The 23,268-nt window shown below is 31.7% G+C and overlaps 1 protein-coding gene across 2 annotated transcripts in view; it reads right to left on the bottom strand.

The window, feature by feature from the left end:
* Positions 1-23,268, bottom strand: part of LOC117114277 (Krueppel-like factor 6) — a 31,783-nt gene that overhangs the window by 6,006 nt on the left and 2,509 nt on the right. Inside the window, exons 1-2 of one of the 2 annotated variants that reach the window (XM_033257890.1) lie at positions 20,676-20,961; positions 7,250-7,832 (exon numbers count right to left, since the gene is read on the bottom strand). In XM_033257890.1, coding sequence (XP_033113781.1) covers positions 7,250-7,832; positions 20,676-20,777 — 685 coding nt within the window. In that variant the 5' untranslated portion in view covers positions 20,778-20,961. Of the gene's footprint in view, positions 1-7,249; positions 7,833-20,675; positions 20,962-23,268 lie in introns of those variants that run through there. The other variant, XM_033257891.1, reaches the window with a different exon arrangement.

Here is a 23,268-nt window from a genome sequence, read left to right as displayed (position 1 = left end):
CATCCCTGGAGAAGCCCTTAATGCAACAATCTGCATATTCATTAGCAAGGTCAACAGTCACATGATAAATCATAACAATACTCTAGGGAAAAAACCCAAACATTCATAGTACCGTACATAAAGTATCCATTCAGGAGTACATATACTTTAGTTCCTTTTACTTGCTCCTGAGATTCAGATTATTGGTAGTGGTAGTAAAATGTCTATTGTATAATACTACTATGGTCCCTACTTCAATACTAATGTACTAAGTTGATGGTACAATTTTTAAATAAACTGTCAAGCATAGAGTAAAAACAAATACTATGGTTCACTCTGTGATGCCACTAATTAATGAGTCCCTAAGGTCAAATACTAAATATTACGCTAAGTAATGTATACAGTATATATATTCTATACTTGATACTACTGTACTTCTAATATGAATTCTATACTTTCATACTAAGTAATTAAAATCTGTTTAGAAACGGTTGCTTGTACTAGAAGGTCACAGTATTTGTGGGGAAGTAACTACAAGGTCTTTTTTAATTTACTTGGTCAAGCAGCAGCTGCAAATATTTATTATCAATATTACTTTAATTAACAAAAATTATAATTGTGAACATTATTAATTAGGTATGAACACTGAAGAAATGTTTGATCAATCAAAAATTAATCTAGAAAACTAAAATAAAAACAAAATGATTATAATTTAATATAATTGTTATCATATTCAATATTAAACCTATTGTCACAATGTGTATACTAAAGACAATACTAATATAATAATAAATAATAATAACAATAACAATAATAATAATAATAATAATAAATATTTGTATAGCCCTAATTCAACCATTTACCAAAGGCACCAAATGTGTGTATAATAGTTGAATATCCATAATCAATTGAATATATTATCTGATGAAAACAGAATTTTTAGAATTCTTCTTATTGAGCAAAGTGAAACAATTTGGCAATTCAGTGTGTTTACAATTGGAGTGTATCCATAAAGTACTTATTTCCACATGATGTTTTCTTTTGGTGTCTTATGAAAATTGTGAAACAAAGTCCCATCATCTTCAAAGATTATCTGTTAGAATCAAGTTCAGAACCTCAGACAGTTGGCTAAGAAACTTGTTATTGACAAGTTGCAGCTTGTCAATTTAAACATTTATGGTAATTATATCCACTTGCCCTTTTATGTAGGGGATAATAAAGGGAAGTCATGTGACAACGAAAACCGGATTTCAATAATTACATGCCACCCTTGCTTGTAGTTTAAATCTGTCTAATGTCTAGATTAATAATGTGATCTGGCTTTTAAAAATAACACATAAAACATTTGCCTTTAATGACATGAGGACTGAGTTTCTTGGTTTCCACTCTATTGTATAATTAGACAGACTCAAGCCAAGTACGTCCAATTATATTAGATCAAAGTATAAAATGCATTTTGTACTGCATAACCTGATACTCTAATGTGACTACCTATAACTATATAGTTTTGAGAAACAGATATAATTGTACTTTTAAAATGATGATGATACTCTAAATATATTTATAGGTCTTACTATACTAAAAGGCAGGATTTTTTTTTTCTTTCTTGGTGCTAAAGTATATATAGCTTGAACAAGTAAATGACATATCAACAGAGTTTTATAATCAAGGAAGTATCCTCCTTTGCCATAATGTTATGCATTGCCATAATATACCAAGCTCATAATTCCTGCGTTTTTATTCTTAGCCTACTTTTTGTCATAATGTAGTGCATTCAAGTAGGCATACTTGATTTAGTGCCCTTAGTACCTACCATAGGTCTATGCCTACTTGTTATATAGTACCTTCAGAATGCCTATTTGCTATAACATATATAGTGCCTTAATATTAAATATGCCTACTACTTGCCCAAACAATTAATGCCCTCAATATGCCAACTGGCCATATTATATAGTGTCCTCAGTATGCCGAATTGCCATAATATAGGCCTAGTGCTTTCAGCATCATACTTACTTTTGAACATTTAAAACTACTGTATTTTATATCTTATCAAACTGCCAAGCTATCATTAAGAAACTGCACGGAAGGAACATTATTACCTATTACTGGACCTCATTTGGTTATAGAATTTCATAGTAAACAGTGCTGCACTATAATTGACATTAGACCTAGGCTTTTAATGCATTTTTTATCCTACTGAATACAAGTACCTAATTAGCAGTGATTGGGGTTAGGAATCAGCAGGACCATGTCTACCATGTCACATATGGTAATTGTCTACAGATAATACAATTGAAGTTTGTAAATGGTAATACATGAAATTGCGATTTTAAAGCCTTCAAATATAACATGCGTATATCCAACTATAGGACATATATAGAGGGCCATACAAAGTACGGTAAGCCAAAGCCGTGCAGTTAAAAAATTCTACAACACATTAATGTAAAATAAGATCAAGATACTTTAAATACATAGAGATGACACAGTATTCTGGTCTGGTTTCTTTATTGGAAAAATATCACACATAATAAACATTGTATATGCATTACAATGAGAACAAAGAAATACATTGCACTAATCAAGCTTGGACACCTTTTTTTAACTAAGGCCCAATAAATTTTTTTTATTAGTTTATCACCCTCGCGCACATAACTTCTATGGTACTGGAAAAAAAAAATGTGTAAAAATTTTTTTTTAAATAAATTTAATTTTTTCTTATTTTTTTCATTTATTTTATTAAATAGTTAGTAGATATTGTTTGCATTATCTAAATCATGTTTTACTTTGAATATCAATGCACCATCAAACAAACCAAGGGAATATATTTGGCTTTAGCAAAATAAAAAATAAAAAAAGCCTCCCTCCCTCATCACTTTTCCTGCCCAGTTAGGGTGATAAACTAATGATATTTTTTATAGGGCCTAAAACTATTCCTAAACCAATATTCAATTTACAACATACAGTACGCTAGAATCAATAGGCCTATACTGTACTCTTGAGTGGAGGGTCACAAACATAGAGTACCTTGAAGCAGACCAAAGCAAAATTCCCAGTAAGGGTTCTCGAGTCCCCTTTTTAAAGGTTGCCAGATTGCTCCCATCAAAAAACTATGGCACAATATTCTTTTGAATAATGTACTTTGAGTCATACTGTAGGTGTTAGTGAAAGATAATATCAAATTTCTTGAAGAATTTATTATCTTTACTAAATTCTCAGGAGGGTGGTGATAACTGAGGCATTACTTTCTATTTGTTAAGGGCTTAGGGAGTCAATTAAAGTTTGATAGAACTTAAGTGCGTGGGAGTTCGTACTGCCTGTCAGATTTTACCAGGTAGGCCTACTCAAAATACTCAGGATGGAGAAGAAAATGTTTATAGTTAGTGATTTATCTTTGCGTTATCAGCAGTCATAACGATGTAGAGGCTTTTAGGGCTGGGCGTTGCCATTCTGCTTTACCTAACACTTGTGCCTTTCTATCACCCATTAAAATCTTGTAATGGTATCTTGTACAAACTTCTCAAACACAACATGATTGATAATAAAGTTGTTGTGGCAAGCTGGTTTAAGGTCAATTCTAGGGTCTCCTCTGGCTTTTTGCTTGGTAGGATTCAAACAGGGCTTGTTATGCATAGTGATCTCATCAATGGGCTTCTGGGCATATGAACACCAGTGCTATTGCATATTTCTGTGCTTTTTATTGCAGGCCCCTGGATTAAGGTGGAGAAAGGTATGGCTTCCTACTCAGGGGTGTTGTGGGAAAGTCGGAATACATCACCTGGGAAAAATTATTAAGTTATGTTACTAAACAGACAGATGAGGCCTGCAACATGGCTGCCTGAATATATACTTGCTGTTTCCTAGCAACATACAATGAAACGAGCGATAAAGATGAGATATTATGTGGTAAAGAATTTCAAATATATAAATAACAACATATTCTCTTTCCTAATACATGGAGGTATAAAAATAGAACTTATTCCATCTTAGTTCTCATCATTGTTCTATATTAGTTATTTAAATTGCTTAAATCAAAATCATTATCACTTGTTGATCAATATTCTCTCTTGGTGACCATAGTTACCAATCCTAATACATAAAAATATTCTAAATGTTTTAATGTCTAGCAAAATTACTTGGGATGGATCTGGATATTTTCCAATTTATGATTTACCTTGTTTATGGGTGTATAATAATCTCAGCTCACAAAACATTGCACAAAGTCACTTTATATAAATTGTCAGTACAAATCAACAGAACACCTGATAACAGAAATACTTGAGTATACAAGTGCTCTGTACATACTGTACTGCAGTATGCATACAAATTGCTTGCGTATTTGCATATACGTGTAGTGTGTGGGTGTTTGTGTATACGTGTATTTTACACATGAATCAATTGGATAAAATGACAATTTCTGTCATAGTATAGTAACATTATTACACAATAATGTTTAATTCATAAACATAGTTAAATAAAGATTTTGTTTTAGGGTCTACTGCATATTGTACATTCACATTTAATACAGGAAAAAGCCAAAGTAATTGGGACCAAAAACACTAACAGTTAGGCTCCAGAGGAATAAATTTGATATGTTGTGCAACAGAAAGGCATTTGATCAAAAACTTAGAAACCAAAGATTTTTAAGACATTTAAAACCTGGAAGAAAAGGTGGCGTTAACCACCATTTTCTCCCAATTTGTAGACAATCAATCAATTTGGCAATCCTTAGCCGATGTGCCAAAATAATGAATAAACATTACATTTTTTGATTGTTTAATTGCCTTAAACTATCTCGTTTTTTCTTACTGTTTAGGAAAGGGAAAGTCTATCAACAATTTTAGCATATATACTGAACAGCAACCTGGCACCTAATACAGAATGTTTCTGTTTCATTTTTAAGGACTACGGGAAATAAATCTTAAAATGTGGGTGTATTTAGGAATGTAGAGTCAGCAGTAAAATGGACATAATTCAGTCAATATTATTCTTTATTGAATTTCAGTCTAACTTTGAGTTCCTCTCCATGCTTGGGCCATGACATTTGATATGTCCCCTGGGGCATACATTACAGTGTTGAGCTGGTGTTGATGTCAAATGCAGGAAAAAGTATTAAGTTACAATATCATGCCAGATATCAATATTATTTCTACAATGTTCTAGGCTTTTAACCATAACTTTTACATAGGCCTACCACACTGCTACCAGTACCCTGCGTAATATACTCCAGGAAGGACTTGAATGAGAAAGCAAGGTCATTATTCCCACGCATCACATGATATCCTGTTGCCACTTATCAACTCAAACAAATCACATGATTAAAATCAATTTAAATTTTATTAATATTACCCCAATATTCATGTGACAAAAACACATGTATTATTGACAACAATATTTTTTTTCAAAAAGGGCACATGCATAGACACATTTTAAAATATTTAATTATTTATCATACATTAATTTTTATTGTTTATTTCCTTGTTTATAGAATATAATTATAGTTCACTATCTGATATATATATATTGTATTAACAATTCAATATTAATATTCTTAAAATATTCAAAGGAGGCAATATTTTGCTAGTGATTGGATGAAGCAAACATTTAAATTCATTTCAGATATTAACATTCATATAATTTGCTGTAAGTTATCATTGTACTGCTTGTAATATATTATAATAGACAATGATAATACAGTAATCCAATACTAAAAATGTCATTATATCTGTGTTGTTAAGTGTTTTGTTTATTAATGGGAATTCACTATAGGGTACACTACTATACTGAAGCTGTTAAATAAATTATGCATTTTAATATCTCTTGTTCTGTTAATTGAATTTCTGCCTAGATCAAACATTGCATATTGACCAAATTGATTGAAAATTGCCAACAGTGAAATCACTACTTTCTAGTCTGGTGAACTACTGCATTGTACTAATACAGTTAGTAGTATTGTTTTCTACAGATTATTATGATAATATAACCATGGAGGTATACTGACAGTGATGGTGAAATGAATCACGAATGCTTTAACTAGGATATTTTATTATTTTCCTGACATAAAGAGAGTACAGTACCTTCACAAACATTTCCATTATAATAACATAGAACATTTACAATTGTTCATAATTTTAAGCACAAGCCAATAGTTGCAGGAAAAAAGACCATTTTTCCAGTTTTAAGACTTGCATTAGTCTGGTTAGCTTTTATTACCGGTAATATTACTGGTACATAGACCTACAATTTGTATCAGCAAAGACACTTCAAAAGAAAGCCTTGTTTTTCTATTCACATGGGGCATGTGTCTTATCATACATAGCAAAACTACTGAAAAAAACTAATAATATAATATAGTAACTAATAAATAAATTAACAATTGCTCAACACTGGTATTTACAAGTGCACCAACTATATTAATTTATCTTCAACAACCAAATATACAAAGCTGAGGGTCCTAAAATTAATTAATGAATTAATAATTCAAAACTTAATTTTATTCTTTATTCATAACTTCATACAAATCGCAGCCTCACGGCTGAATTGCATGTACTCATGAAGTAATAAAAAACATTCCACAGACAAGACAGGATCTCAGTGGTTATACTTAATCAAATTTGTCAAGAAAGGGACAGCACTATTTCTAAAACGCTCAACTCGAGCTTGGGGCACATCATATTTTCTTGGCCGTCTAAGCGACATACAGTACAGTGAGAAAAACTGTTCAATTTCAACCAAGATGAGTACCTAGTACTCTTGGAGCAACAAACAGCAAACTTGTAACACAGCTTTCTGAAAAACATTTCAAATTTCTATAAAAAAATTAATTACTACTATAACTACCTACATTCAAACTAACTTAAAGAAAAACAAAGACACTACATTATTCAGAATTCTCTTAATATGCATGTGATTGCAGTCATCAAGAGGCCCTGGAGTGCTATTTCACTAAGCGATCCCAAGAATAGAATTGGGTCATTGAAGAAACAGTCACAAGACCTATCAACTTTGAATCAATAAATCATGGAATAATTATATAGTCACTACTGTATGAACTAGCATAATAAAATATGTGTAATTATCAAAAGAATATGAAGTTAAAGAACAGTAATCCACACTAAAACATGTGCATAATAATTATTAAAATGCATATTATTTATACTTACTGACATTTAATGATACTGCTGATTAATAATCACAGATCAATAATAAATAACTATTAAGTTAATAATAATAAGTCATTGTCTGTTTTCAATGCTGCTAAAGTATTTCTCACCTGTATGTGTGCGCTGGTGGGCTTTCAGATGAGAGCTTTTAGTGTAAACTTTCCGACATCCATTAAAGGGACACTTGTGGATACGTCTTTTATCATCATCTTGTGATGACTCAGTTTTCTTTGTAAAAGTACGGGGTTGTGAAATAGTCCTTCCTCGAGAAGGCATTCGGAAGCCGGGATTCAGCACTCCGGCAGCAGAATTCACCACGTTCACAGTTAATGCAGTTATAGGAACAGCTACTGGTAAAATCGTTTTCCTAAGCTCCGGTGAAGATGGCGGTGTTAAACTATTCTCCACTAAACTAAAGGCCTTAAATTCTGCTTTAAAAGGGTCAGAGCTTACAGAAGAAGCTGAGGGTAGAGGTGAAAGTTCACCTGAACTATCCCATGAAATACTACTGGAACTAGAACTAAGGCTAATTGTATCAAACTTGCTGTCATTTATTTCAGAATCTGAGCTACTTGCTGATTGGTCGATATCTGTGCATCTCATTAAGAATCTATTCCATGGATTTTCGGGTTCTTTGACCTTCGGTGACCTACATGGCTCCGATTTCAAGTATCTTTCCATTTCCAAGCAATTCTGCAAAAACAAAATAAATTAAATATATACATTAACTTTTTTTTTTATATTGAATATCATAGTTTAAAAAGTATTTTTGCAATAAAATATTAGCATTACTATACAAGCAAATGACTGATAACATGAGACGAGATAAAATATTCCATTTCAAAGACTCCTAAACATTATCTTTTCTGTTAGGGACTAGCTTGATAGGCCAGTTATTAGTTCAGCAGTATTTATTGGCCTAGATTTTGCCAAAGATCTATAATTCTCTTGTATCCTCAAACTAGGTCAAATAAGTTGGAAGTTGCATCCTCAACCTGCACTGAAACTGGTTCTCTTAAATCGATACTTATGAAGTCAACATAAACTGCCTCGCATATTCTGTTTAAAAGTGTCAATATTCTGAGATTCACACTGCTGATTGGCTGTGATGCATCAAATATCCAAATTTATTTTGTTACAATATTGTGCTTTAAAAAACAGATGTGCTAAACTTATGCTTATTTACAAATCGTAATTCACATTCATTCTTTCAAAATGTGAAATTAATTTGCTTAAAAAACTACCACTTGAGTGTACAGTATTTCATGTCTTCATTCATGTTTTGTATTTACCTTTTTGACATATGACAAACAATAACATGTTATGAACACATAAAAGGGTACCCTTATTCTTAGATGTACTAAAATCAGCATGTAAATTACTACCAGCCATTAATTCACATAAAATTTAATGAGAAAATAATAAAATACTTAGAAAATGTCAATATAAAAATTATATTTATAATGATTTATATTAATTTTCCAAAGCAACGGCAAAGAAAATTAGCATTTTATAGCTACATCAACAATACTTGAATGAATATAATCATAATTTTATTGCATTAAACATTGACTATTAGGGCCTACTTCAATAATTGTTCAATAATCAAAAAAATAATACATAACAATAGTATATTTTTTGTAATCAGTTTAAGAAAGTCTAACTAGAATGGGACTATAGATAAAAAAAAAGTCCCATCAACTCCGTTTAATGCTTCAAGGTCCTATCAGAATAATGGTAGTTACCACACCATTTACTGTACATGAATTTTCTGTGACATGCACATCTTGTAAAACTACCTCGTGGCTAACTTTACAATATCAGAAACATTAATCGTTAAGATAGTGGGTAATGTAAACAGTGCAATCGTTTGACCAGGGCCCCCGATGACTCATTGACAACAGATAACAAGCACTATTCCAAATACGTTAAAATTTAAACAGACACAAATAAGACCTTTGTTGGTAAGGTCTAAGGATATACATGGCTCCATCATCAGTACTGACTTTCATAGTAACTTTTCAGTCAATTAATTCTAATCAGTAAATTTTGATTTAAAAATAAGCATCTGATTTTCTAAATACATCATTAAGAAGTAGTATTACTATTTGTAGCCAAAAATATATCATAGGAGAGACTTTTGCACTAACTGATGTGTTATCATACCAAATACTCATTACGTTCCCAAATACTTGCGAAGATGTTTTGCCCGACCTGACGTGTTATCGTACCGAATACTCGGTACGTTCCCAAATACTTGCAAAACTTTTTGGGAACGTACTGTACTGAGTATTCGGTCTGATAACATGTCAGGTAGGGCAAAACATCTCCCCTTCAGGTATGATATTTTCCTTCCACAAACTCACATCGCAAAAATATATTAAAATAATTTCAATCCAGCTGGTGCCAAAGGCCTTTAAGACAAAGAGAAGCTTTGATGGTGATTATTAGTTAAGACCCTACACTCAAGGATATGTGATGGCACAGTTAAAGCTATGAGGAGGAAATAACTTGAAGCACTCCAATTAGCCAAGTAAATTATACTTGAAAAGGAAATAAAAATATTTTTAGCAAACGACTTCCTTAATTAAACAATTCAAGTTATTAATTAATTAATTGATTAGTTTTAATATTAGACTTTCTAATTATTCATTAATTGTACTATCAGTATGCTGCTTGGTAACTAATTAAAATTGTCCATAACATGATAAATTACCTTTTCATTTTGAAGCATGTTAAATTAGACCGTGTAGCTGAGCTCATGCTAATATTCTTTCAGTTTATATTGGATCTGTACTATATTTCAATTTTGATACAAATGTAAACAATAAAACTGTCAAATTCCATAGAAATCATAACAATTTACTATTTCTTTCATAATCTTTTTTTTTTAAATTTTATAAACACCTAGATCTATACTTGGTTTCTTCATATTACAGTTTACATAATCAAAAGATTTATAAGAATACCACTAAAGCAATATTATGCTCCCAAGTTTTTTCAAATATAATTTTCAAATATAATTTAAGGCATTTCACTTCGAACGTATGTTTATTTATGAGATTTAAGAAAAACTCATTTTTATATCACCATTTCTGGTCCTAGACAGTGGAATGTGCTTGATAAAAATTTAATAAATCGTGATAATATTACACTTTTTTTAAATCATAAAATATTATTTATAGTATTATCATGACTAAATGTTCAGGTTTTTTTTGTGCTAGATTTGTTTCTGGTTTTACCCATTTGAGTGATGTATGCACTTGGCATCAATCATTTTAATTCAACCATATATTTTATAGATTATATTTGTAATGTACTGGTATCTGTTTCTGGGTCAGGTTGAGACTAGTTTGATTCAACATTTAGACCTGTTCCAAGCCAATAGAGACTGTTGTACAGTATATATTGAATTATCAAATGGAAAATTGTTAATTAGTTGTTAATTTATTCATGATTTATATATCTATATCGTTTATGTATGCTTTTCTTTATTCATTATCTCATTTACTTATGTTGTACTTACTTTTATTATCTATTGGTTGAATAAATGTTTTAAGAAGAATGAATAAAACTATGTACTGCCAACCTCAGTAGGTAAACGGGTAGTCAGTGGACGTACCAAGCATGGTACAATAGTGCTAGATACCTGTGTAGTCACAGTGGATATACCAAGTATTGCACCATGATATTAGGTACCGGGGCATAATACATATTATTCATTAGTTTAAAAGGTTGAAGAAGAATCAATAACTTATTTGGCTTCATGGAAACTTCTGAGATAGTAATTAACACAGAATGTATGCAAACTTACAAAATATGCAAAATGATAAGAAATGAAACAATCAATACTGGAAACCATGCCTATATAAGGCACCGGCCAATAAGATTGCCAGTTTATTCATTAGCAATTCCCTTGAGAAGGCGCTTTCACACAGTGTATGGTGTAGAGATAGCATCTTAACCCAGACATGACAAACTCGTGCATGCAATAATGCATAGATCAATACTAGTTGACTCACTGCATACAGACTGCTGATCCAGGGACCAGCTCAAAATATCAGTTAGGGATAATCTAATTTTTAAGCAATAATGTATTGCTACACAGTACTGAATATATTACTATAGCAAATACATGCAGATATAATCAATGTGTTTTCAATTCTAAATCGTTTTGTTCTGTAATTTTTGTAAAGTAATATTTCTCTGACGTCAGACAATTGTCAATGTTTTATCACCATTCAAACAGAAAAGAAATCCATTAAGACACGGACATATGACTATTGAATAACAATGCAAGCTTCTAAATTACATTTGTAAAATCACAAACAATGCCCAATGATTACAGCAAATTAAACTGTACTATCATCAATTTTACCAACATCAACTGTAAGATAAGTAGCTTTGTGTATTAAAGCTATAATATATTATGCAAATTGGATAAATTCAAGTACTGTACTACTAAATTTTATCATAGATAATCAGGGCTTCCACATAAAACTATGAAACTCATTGGATATTAGGTTATATTGGCTAACTTTCTCAAAAAGCATTTGAAGCACCAGGTTGTGGAGGACCTGTGAGAGTTAAAGATAAATTTAGTACTACCCTATCAAAAATTAAATAATAACAGATTAATGTCATTAATTAATCTACCAGTAGTTGAAATAATACAGTATTATTCCAAGATATGTACAGAAATTGCTGTGGAAGTGCTATGACGTTCAGTGTACAGTTTCACATAGATTTATTTATAATCTAATCTTTCATATCTAGTCATACAATATCTATATTAATAATTGATTATATCTACAAATAAGATTGCTCTGGTTTATGTCTAGAATCATGGAATTGTACAGTACTGGTACGTTACCTGTCTGCAAATGAAAAGCGTATTTTTCAAGTAATCAATCCATCCATTAGACTTATTTTTCAAGGCCTACTGCACTGCGATTATCAGATTTATATCTACATAAACTTAAACACGGAAGTACGCATTCATGATAATATGGCAGTAATATACATTAATAGGAAACGTTGAAGTACTGTAGTAGTGGTGTTGTTGATGTACAGTATTCTTGTGTCATGAATGTAATAGTACAGCACTTCAGTAGATTATAGGATAGCTGGGACATTTAAACATCTGAAGAAGAACACTGTATTCGAGGGAGTTGTGCCAACAAGATGCAAGGTTGCTTGCAACTCTCAAACCACAATACAATCTTCATTAAACTGAACAATTATTGACTTTAAATAAATCTTCATTTCTTACGCGCATTCAAATACTGCTCTTCTCATCCTCTAGGAAACTCAAAATCACTTTCAATGCATTTATATTTCTTGGATTTTGTGGAATCAATACATTATATATTAAAATAATTCGACTAGGAATTTGTCACTTTTGTTATATTACTTATATAATATAAATAATCCAGACCTCGAGTAATGAAAGACCTCTGTGCCTCAGCTGTCACGTCTTTAACCTCAGTGGAAATCTTAATAATAAGTGTGCTATGTAATAATCTCTTAATATCTGACCAGTAGCCTTGCCACACTTTGGTATTGATCACTTTACAAGGCCGAAAATAGAAAATTAACTGACATGCATTTGACCTTATTGAGAACGTCATGCATACCAAGATAAATACCTATGAGTTATTACAACCAAATTCAGTTTGACAAATGAAAATGCTAAAAAAAAAGCTGGTAGTCAGTTCTACAGGATTACTCTGTCAACAGTGGCTTTATTTCCAAACCTCATTACCAAGAAGTGCTATAGTAATTCTGGACTTGCATTGCAGAACTGCCTGACAAATAAAGTTCCAGTTACTAACATATCTGATCACTATAAAATTCATTCCTTGTTTAGATATTACCATAGTTTTGAAATATTGTTAATGATGGTCTTTTTGAAAGTACCAACATGACGCCACAGTGTTTCAAATTATTTATATTATGTCTTTCAGTTGTGTTCTGTTGTTATTTTTGGTTTCATGTTCCGAGAATGTAATAAATGAACAAAATATTAGCGCAACGCTATTATGGTCAATTAATTATAAACGTAATTAAAAAATACCATTCACAATTTACAATATAAATTGACCGAAATCCCAAAATTTAACAAAAATAGGGTGAAAATAGCAATGTTTTTTTCCCAGGTACTAAATAATCAAATTACAGACTGACCTGGACTTTAGTACAAACTTCCAACCTGTAATTACTATGGAAGTAAGCAGCTTGACCCTGATATTTGACCCCAGGGATGTTTACCTTACCCATGGGTTCCATATAAAAATTTGTAACATAATCCTCAGAATTAGGTCAGGAAAGAAAATTAAATAAAATCATAGTCAAAGAAATAAATAATGGAATCTAAAGACATCGACTGATGGTATACAGTTAACAGCAGGCCTTGATGTTACAGTTCTAGTGAATAGCAACAAAAATGTTGAATACTGGTAAAAAGAAAACTGTCTTGCACAAGCTTGACGAACCTGTAATTGTGAAAAGCAGCAAACGCATTGGTTGGTGGGTAGTTTTTAGAACTTCAAAATTATATTGTACAGTATATTTGCAAAGTGTTTAAGTAATTTATATTATATTTCAACCAGTGGTTAACATTGAACTAGCAAATAAAATGGGATGAGTGATGATTTGTAAACATCTGTCCATCAGAGATTGGAATAAAATACCTTCCCGGACTAAAGCATTTGCCTAAACTACAATTTGCAGAACAGTAGATCTTTTCTCCCAATTTGTCAGTGATTTGAAAAAATATTTGTAATTACGAATTGGATTACAAATATTTTAACATATGAATAACACCTATTTCTATGCTGGTGCTTGTCATCGCCTGTTCAGTATCTGAGTGTGCTTCGGTCGACGGGCATCAGTAAGTGCTCTTTGTAGCGTTTCATATATATTTTTTAGTAAAAAAATGTTAAGATTTGAGGAATCTAAAACCTAAATGGAACCACGACCCTCTAGCCGTCCACTCGTAGGTGTTCTCTGGGGCAGCGGGCTGGTCACTTTTGGTTTCCACGAGGGCTAATACCTCGGGTCTGCCACATTGAAGTGCGGGCAGTAGTTCCAATCTAATCTACCTTTCTGGAACAGTATCACTAAAAATGTAATATAAAACACATTTGATTATAATAATTATAGCGACTTTTAAAATTTATATAAAAACAAACTGCTAGAGGTATTATCCTGAGGTGAACATTGCAGCTTTCAAATGATAATCCACTACAGTTAGCATGGCAGTTCGCTTCTAATTAATCTATTTTTTAAAAGCCATATTGATTTTAATTCACTTTCATTCACAATAACTTGGACTGCTGCCAAAATTTAAGCAATAGAATGATGCCACATAGGCCTCTACAGGAAACGTGCACAATATCCCAAGTGAAACAAATATCTTATGACTCCTCTTAAAACCATTAACTACTAGTTTTAAAAAATGCATGTTTCAAGAATATACATCTTCCTTTGTATATTTCTCAGAATAGGAGCAACATTGCATTATAGTTTGTTTATCATCAGATTCATATCATTTCATTGAATTACAAATAAAACAATGTATATACTAAATTACAATTGGATAACCTGTACACCATTTTAGAGCTGCTGCATCAAAGCTTGTTACAGCATATTAACACACACTATTTATTAAGATAGATTATGGTAAAATTTGATTCACTTTACAATACTGTGTCCATCTACATAATGATTACAATTTGATACTTGGCCATCATCATAATCATTACCTCATACTAAAACTTAATTTGCATAATATAAGAATATTCTATATTCAGTTGCAATATTCGGATTGACCTAAAAGGTTTTTATAAACAAGTTACGCAATATAAAGCAGTAGCCTACATTACTATATGTTACCTGTGCAAGATAGGCTCAATTCGTCTGTCACTAATGCATTTGCCTGGCAGGCCCAGCATGTTGTATTTACATTATGAATTTACTTACCATAATTAAATTATTATGGCTAATATTACTAACAAAACGAGAAAGTGTTATTATTATTCCAGCTATTTGGAAAATATTTCCAGATGTAGCTTTATTTTCCAGGTTTACAGATTTTGTGTTCTACAGTACATAAAATAAATAAGAAAAGGTGAATCATTTAATCATGTAAAGAACCAATTACTTTTTGATATGATGAGATTACAATTTTAAAACCAACAATGCAGTTGTTGATTGATTATACATTCTAATTTTGAAACCTTTATCACAATTTTAGAATTTAAAAATGAAACAGGACTACAACAAAACAGAATTAAAGTTGAAGACATAAAATAGCATTTGAAAATGAACACCAAAAAAGATTTATTTTGTATACAGGTTTTGCAAAAGAGACTCAAAACGCGCCATTTTTTATGTTATTGCGAAGTACTGGCTACATATACAGTGATATAATTAGCATGGCCAACTGCGATCTTCACATTGACTCCACACAGCCCGGCAAACTCCATTAGTCAGTGGTGTTAATACGACACAAGAGAATAATTAAGGATCTACTTATAATCGCATCTGGACTATTTTTTGATATCATCACCTGCAAATGTAATTACACAATTTAAAAAACAACATTGTATCTTGCCTGAAAACACAAGTCTGACACGCTCTAACAAGCATCTCTTGATAGCACACAAGTAATCAGAAAATGCTACGATCCCTGATTATTAAAACGAAGGAGTTGTGCAAATGAGATGACAATAATTTTCAATTTCATAATTTATTCATGAGTAATGACAATAACGATTGAGAAATTTAATAGCTTTAAATTTATATAAACATTCAATTATATTGAAATTTAATATATTTTTAATTTGTTACTACATAGAATTTTACTACACTTTTATGTGGTATTGCATCCTACCATTTTATAGAAATACGTTGGAGATAGTTATCAACATAAATGTGTAAATTTTCTTTGGAATGGTAGATATCTACTGACAGGTTGTACAATAAGCAAGAATGCAATACCTATGGTTTGTGGGTGGGAGGCCAAGATTCATTTCAAGATAGTGCAGAGTAGGAATGTCTTGTTTACCACTACTATCGAGATCACATTATTTAAGTAATGACAATCATTCATTCAGGAGATACAAAATTTAACATTATGAAAATTATTAGTATAGATTTGGAGGAATATTATAAGAAGTTTTCATGCAAGAGTTTGAAATTATCTCTTCTAAGCAAATTTAGATCATTTGTGTGGTTTTCACATCACAGAGTGTCAGCTCTTTGTAATTACTGTACAAGGTATACCGTAATTGGTTGATATTATGTAATTCTATTTACAGTGGTTATGGTAACTCTACAGTCAAACACAAGAAATATTAATTTATATACAGTAAATGAAGCTTGTGGGAATAATTCTAGCTAGAGAATGGATCTAGTATTAGAAGATACTAATTGCCTGGTTAAAAGAAAGCAGTGTGCAGATGGAATTTTAGTTGTTAGCCTGGAGGACCTCTCTTGGATCTTTGCTCTTCTCTAAGGTCTAATGATCAGGAGTGAAATCTGGTATAATTTTCAGTAGTTCTTATCACAGAGCCAATAGATCATGTATGGATTATCATTCTAGGCTTCTGCAGCATTATAAATACTAAGTACACATTGCTAAGGTATTAGATGATATGCCACCTTGCATATCACCTAACAACAAGTGTCTCTTGTCACAAAATTCAAAAGTGGAACAATTCTTAATCGGTTGAGTGGTTTTGATGACAGAAAAGGAATTTCAAATATTTCACTGTACCATTATAAAGCTAGGTAATAATAAATGATATAATTGATAGAACAGACAAAAAACAACTTGTCATATTACAGACACCAAGCTTTTATAACATACACTTTTTAAAAAAAATTACTGTCTAAGTAGACACTGAAATAAAGATTATTAGTTTTAGCTTAATGACATTTGTCTATTTTAAACTTCCAAAAAATGCAAACTGTGTAATTTTCCTTACTTAAAAAAAATTGTCTTAATTCCCAATCAGAATTTTTTTAGATTCCAATTTTAGTGGGTGACCCAGCTTATCCTAGAAAGTATTATTCAGGAGTCTTCGTAAATAAAAGAAAATAATCTGATGTGTTAAAAAGTCGCATTAAAATGCTTAAGGACTGGAGATGTATTGTCAGTCATGGGAAAGAATGCGCTATTACAGGGTTTGAACCTAAGACCCTGAGACTTGAAGGCAAGCACCTCACCAATATTTAATACAATGTCAAATAAATCCATGAAAATATTTCTAATGCATGATTATCCAAATCTGGCATTTCACAAGCACTTACAAGTATACATCTATTCACAGTAAACAGATAATGCCCATAATAAGGTTATTGTTCGCATCCACAAAAGCAAGAAAAACTATGAATGGACCCAACAAACCTTTTCACTATGGGAAATGAAGCTAATCCTGGTATGCTTGGTGATTTACATACTTCCATGCATGAAAACTCCAGGTCCCTAAAAGCAATCAAACTGCAAACAAATCTTTTTCTCAGATTTTTGTCTCTACATTGTATTTTTGAATAAGGCGAGACTTTTTAATACCTCGCGAACTTACTTTCTTTAAGATCAGAGGAGGGCGAGAAAAAACTAAAAATAACATTTTGTTTTCTTATTTAGCCAAAAACAGTGTTTCAATTTATATAATTAGGAAGATTTGAAGTCGGCAGCGGGCATAATAAAAATAAAGAAAAACTTTTATCTTTTTATGAATTTTCCATTTTTTGTGGTGCGCTAATTCAGGTGTGCTAATTGGCCAAAAATAAAATTTTATTTTTATTTGAAATCATCATAATATTGATGGGTGGCAGGCTGCTAAACAAGGTAACTTACTAATGAATTCCTAGTGTCCCCTTCACCTGGTAGAGCTTCACTCATATAATTATTTTTATAGTTAGCCTATATTGTTAAATACCTAATTATTAAAAATTAAATTAATACAACAGGAATATGTAGGTAGTATTAGGGTAAAAGTATCATGAAAATTAATAATCAAGATCAACTTCATCTGGTTTCCAATTGAACAGCATAGATATACTGTAGTCAACATCAAGTCATAAATAAGCCACTGAGCGTGCATCTATTCTGGCAATCTGGTATAAATAAATTCTAGCGATTGATTAATTACATTTGCTGTATAATTAATGTTGTTGCTTATGTAGTTTCACAAATGTCTTTATTCACAACTCAATATTGTACTACAGTATTGTACATTAAAGAAAGAAATTTTAAAAATTGTAAATAATTTACATATTTAAGTACCCTATTTTTATTTCTTCCAAACTTCCATATATCTTTCATGTCCACTTGATAGCATATTTCATGTGAAGATATAGCTATTGCTTTGCCTATTTTTTCTCTCCCAGGATGTGGCATATGCTTTGTTATATTCTTATTTTACATATATTTTTTTTATCGTATTGTTTGCCCGAACTATTATAAAATAAATTGTTAACAATATGTGTACTATACATGGGAGGATTTTAAGCAGTATTTATATGTACTATGTATGTAAACATGTTAAACCTAAATTCCAATCTTAATTATGCCTACATGTTTCTTAATATTATTATTAACATATCCCCAACTACTTCAAGCATAAAAATAATGTATTCAATCTTCAAACTCATCTCTTTCAGCTACGACGTTTTCATAAATCAGAAAGTGTGAATCTAATGTTATTTACAATCAGTTAATTTGAATCCAGAATCTTGGCAATTAAAGCAAGTGATGAATAGGAAAGATATTATCCTGCATAACAAAGAGAAAATTTATCTGAGAGAAGCGTCTTGTCAAACAACAAACTGAGCTGTTTTTGCATTCAGAATAGTAATGAGACCCTGTGATTGAAGCGTACCGTGTCCATGCATGTAGAAATCAAAACGAACCGATTATTGGCAGTTGCAGCAAGGTCAAATATTTGTTAATTTATTCCCTCTTCCATATAAGGGCAACAGACTGCCTACTGGGAAATTATCAAAGAGCTAACTTTTGGCAGCGGGCCAGATTTGATGGCTTGATTCATGGAGCTAGTCGAGCTGAAATTCTGAGCTGATATGCAACTCAATAGAAAAAAAGAACATAGCATTTAAACTAAAGGAATGCAAGACAATTTACTCGAAACTACAGTATACAAAAACATTGTATCATTGCCACCAATTTGACTACATTCTAACAACAGGGCTTTGTAAGTTGGTAATAAAATTTTACTCGCATTTTTTTAAATGCACATAAATGTGAAGAGTTGTTTTGTCCAGGGTTGAGAAAAGTCAGCCAGGCATAAGGAAGTTGATATCACGCTGTTACTGGACCACTGAAACTTCAGTTAGTAGAGTGCTAGATTGAACTTGTAAGCTAGCAGACATCACTGGTGGTAACTAACATTTATGATTTATTTCCAACACACAGGAATTAATCTTGGGATATTTTGTACCTAAAAAATGGTCATAAGAAATAAACTGACCGCTTTATGCATTTAAATGTATTCATATTTTCAGGTATTTAATTTGGAAAAATTATTTTTCAATAATAAATGATTTTTTCAATAATAAATGATTTTTTCATATATTATATTTTACAATTGGGTTACAACATTTAATCTATACAAATTATTTAGGCCTAATTATCAAGGTATATATATCTTCCATGTATTTGGTCACATCAAAATCAGATTTCAAGGGAACATGCTGGTCTACATTTCTATTGGTGACTTGAACAGGAAATAAATTTATTAAAATTCCATGGACACAACTTGAGCGCAAATAGCAGTTTTGTTGTTAAACCGGAGTAATCTTGATGCTAGTCCTAGGCCTACTTCAGTACTACACTAGTTACAGTACTAGAGTAACTTCCATACATAAACACAGACCCTGGAATCTGCGATATAAACAATTTGTCTAGGTTTAACAGCCAGGCCAGATAAGGCCTACATTTTCCTAAATCTAAGATTTTGGAGGAAACCATACCAAGTACCAATCAATGACATAAGTAGCAATTCCAAAGCTGCTTTATAGCATAAAACTGCTCAATTTGATGCAGTTTTTACAGACTATCGGCTGCACTATAGTACTCTGTAGTAGAGTAGGCTAGCACCGGGGTTTGGTAGGGTCTACTGCCAAAATACAGCACATTCAATTAATACTACACGAACTGTCAAAAATACTAAATGTAACGGATAATCACTTTAAAATTGACATTTTTAGACCTAGCTATGCCAATCTATGTTGTACGCCTTCCCTGATTTGGTCGATTCGGCTTAATTATGTCAGGCTTTAGTGTCAGCGGCATATCGCTGGTTTACTGTTGAGTCTAGACTTAACTCGCAATTGATTGACGATGCAACATGCAAACATAAATTGCATTTGTTACCTGTGGACTTTTCTTCTAATATCAACCAAGTATATTTGGATTTGTATTTTACAGATTAAGATTTTCCATTTTATTCATAATAATTTGAAAGCCGTAAGTAGTGCCAAGCGGCGAAAAATAATGTTTGTTCTTACGATATGCCAGTCTTCTTCCAGCGAGCTTGAAGCAGAAAAGTAGCCAGTATCGTGAACCAACTGTAATTCTTTGAAAATCCCACCGCTTGGCAAAACATCCATCTTTGCAGCCAAATCGTGGTGCAAAGAACACTAAGCCAAAAGGTAAAATATTAGGAGCTAGAATGGTTGTACACCGTCCAAGGGCAGCAAGAATCCAGAGTGTTACTATCAATACCGACTACCGCAGTCCTAGCCTGGCTTGGATGACTAACAAAACGCTCGTGAATATGGAAGAATCCATAATGAACCGGCTACTTAGCGATGACAACCAATCAGAACTGTAAAGTAACCTAGGTCAAGACTAACCAATCAGCTCTTACCATAATTTGTAATACCACTCTCAGCGGTGACGTGCTGAGGTGAAACTTTTTTCTTTTAAACATTATTATTTTTCACTAAAAATTTTCGTGAATAACGTAGATTTAAGCATTTTGATATGCAAATAAATCATTCTTCATATCAACAAATAATGATCTTTCTGACTTCTATTCGACTGCCCAGTAGGCTTACATAGCAATGTATACATTTTGTTGCCATTTTTCTCATTGCTAAAAATATATAACTTGTTTTGTAATTAGAAAACGACATACTTTACATATGATTCGCGTCATTATGATATAAATCAATTTTATCAAGTTATAAGGCTGAAAATCATGGACATATTAATCTAAATTATAAAATTAGTTTACATCATTTTAACTGTGATTGGTGAGATTATCGGAGGACGTACTCGCTGTAAACAATACTTTCATTTTTATAATTTTGCTTGGTTTTCCACTATGTTCGAGTTCGAGAGACATCGTATGTAGGAGAGGCCTAGATTGTTTTCATGAGTTTTCAACACTGCTTTGATTTTGGAACGTCAATTTCAAAACGGGAAGTAATTCTTTGCATACATCCTTTAAAACAATAACCTCACTGACCAAAAGAGGCATCGCCCATTTCCGGATAGTCAATACGGAAAGAGACCGGAACTTATTGTAAAGTTCCTTATTAGGTAATCCCTAACAACCACGAGAACAAACTCATTTGTTTGTATTTAATAACGAAGATAATCATAATGAACTTGAAAAAAATAACCGAAGACTATCACAAGGATATATTCGTAGGTTGTGTCCATTCATATTAGAAGAATGCATTTTGCACAAAATAAATACAATAATTGAAATTTGTATACAAAAACCACTGACATTGTTGTGGGAGGAAGCGCAATGGAAGTACCAGATTACAGAAACACTTCACAAAATGATCAACCCGGAAGTATAATAAACGAATTGAGGATTTGGTGTTTTTTAACGACATAGTTAAATATGCATGTCAAGGTCAGACCTTTCAAACACTTTTTTTTTTAATATTCAAAATTCTGAAACGCATTGATGCAAAAGAGTTACTTACGGAATAAAATTGATCACATAAAAACTCTTTATGACAAAGTCTGTCGCATGATGGCGCTATTCATTTTTTCATCTCTAATAGGAACTCTATTTCACGCCACAGCCACGAAATACTGTACCAGTTTAGTATCAAACAATAGAGGACGATATATCATTTCTTACGTCTGTCACAAGAATTCGACAATAACTACATAGTTGAGTAGACAACCTGCAATATCTAGCTGTCACAGCGAGTATCATACCGTTAGTCCACAGGACCTACACTTACGACAGAATGGGGATTTTTTCTCAAGGTCTGTAATCGTTTAGCATCTAAATACAAGGCCGTAGTTTTTGGGAATGCGGGTATTCTACTTTGGCGGCCCCGTGGCCTAGAGCATAGGTACTCTAAAGCAGAGACTCTCTTTCTGTCTCCCTTGCAAATGACTTTAATTTTGCGCTCACATGTAATTGGACTAATGGTAAATTAGCGAATATTACATATGCAATATTTAAATTCGGTTTGCTGCATAGTACCGTATAAACACAGTGTAAACAGTTAAATAACTACAGTATAATAATCAACAGACCATTATGAATTAACCCGTAACTATCAGATTTAAAATTTTAATTTTAAAAATGTTAATAATACTTTTATTATATTTGAATTCTCAATAATTGTAAATAATTGTATTTATTATATTTGAATTCTCAATAATTGTAAATAATTGTATTTAAACATGCTAAGTGCATTGAGCATCAATTTTTATATTATATAATTTTTATATCTTTTTCTAACTTTATTTATCTAAATTTTATGATAAAATGTTTACTTACATTTTACAAGGATGTTATTTTTTTAATTGTTAATTAAATTTTTATTGTTAAATTTATATTTATATAATATGAATTAATAGTTTACAGTGCTCAAATAGGAACAAGATGTTATAATCGTATAATTGTAGACATTCAATGAAGAGTTCGTTTTATTTATGTATGAAAAAAGTATGTCTAGCGAGATTCGAACCTGCAACCTCTCGATATCAAGGCGAGTGTCATACCATTAGACCACAGAGACATAGAGGGTATACATACAGATGTATCTTCCAGGCAATCTTCCTAAGATAGAGATCTTATACACATCTAGATGTGATGTGTATAAGAGACAGTGTTACCTG

This window comes from Anneissia japonica, unplaced genomic scaffold (assembly GCF_011630105.1).
Source record: "Anneissia japonica isolate Jap-2015-1 unplaced genomic scaffold, ASM1163010v1 scaffold2994_len2133135_cov197, whole genome shotgun sequence".
NCBI classification, from domain to species: domain Eukaryota; kingdom Metazoa; phylum Echinodermata; class Crinoidea; order Comatulida; family Comatulidae; genus Anneissia; species Anneissia japonica.
This window is presented reverse-complemented; position numbering and strand designations above follow the sequence as displayed.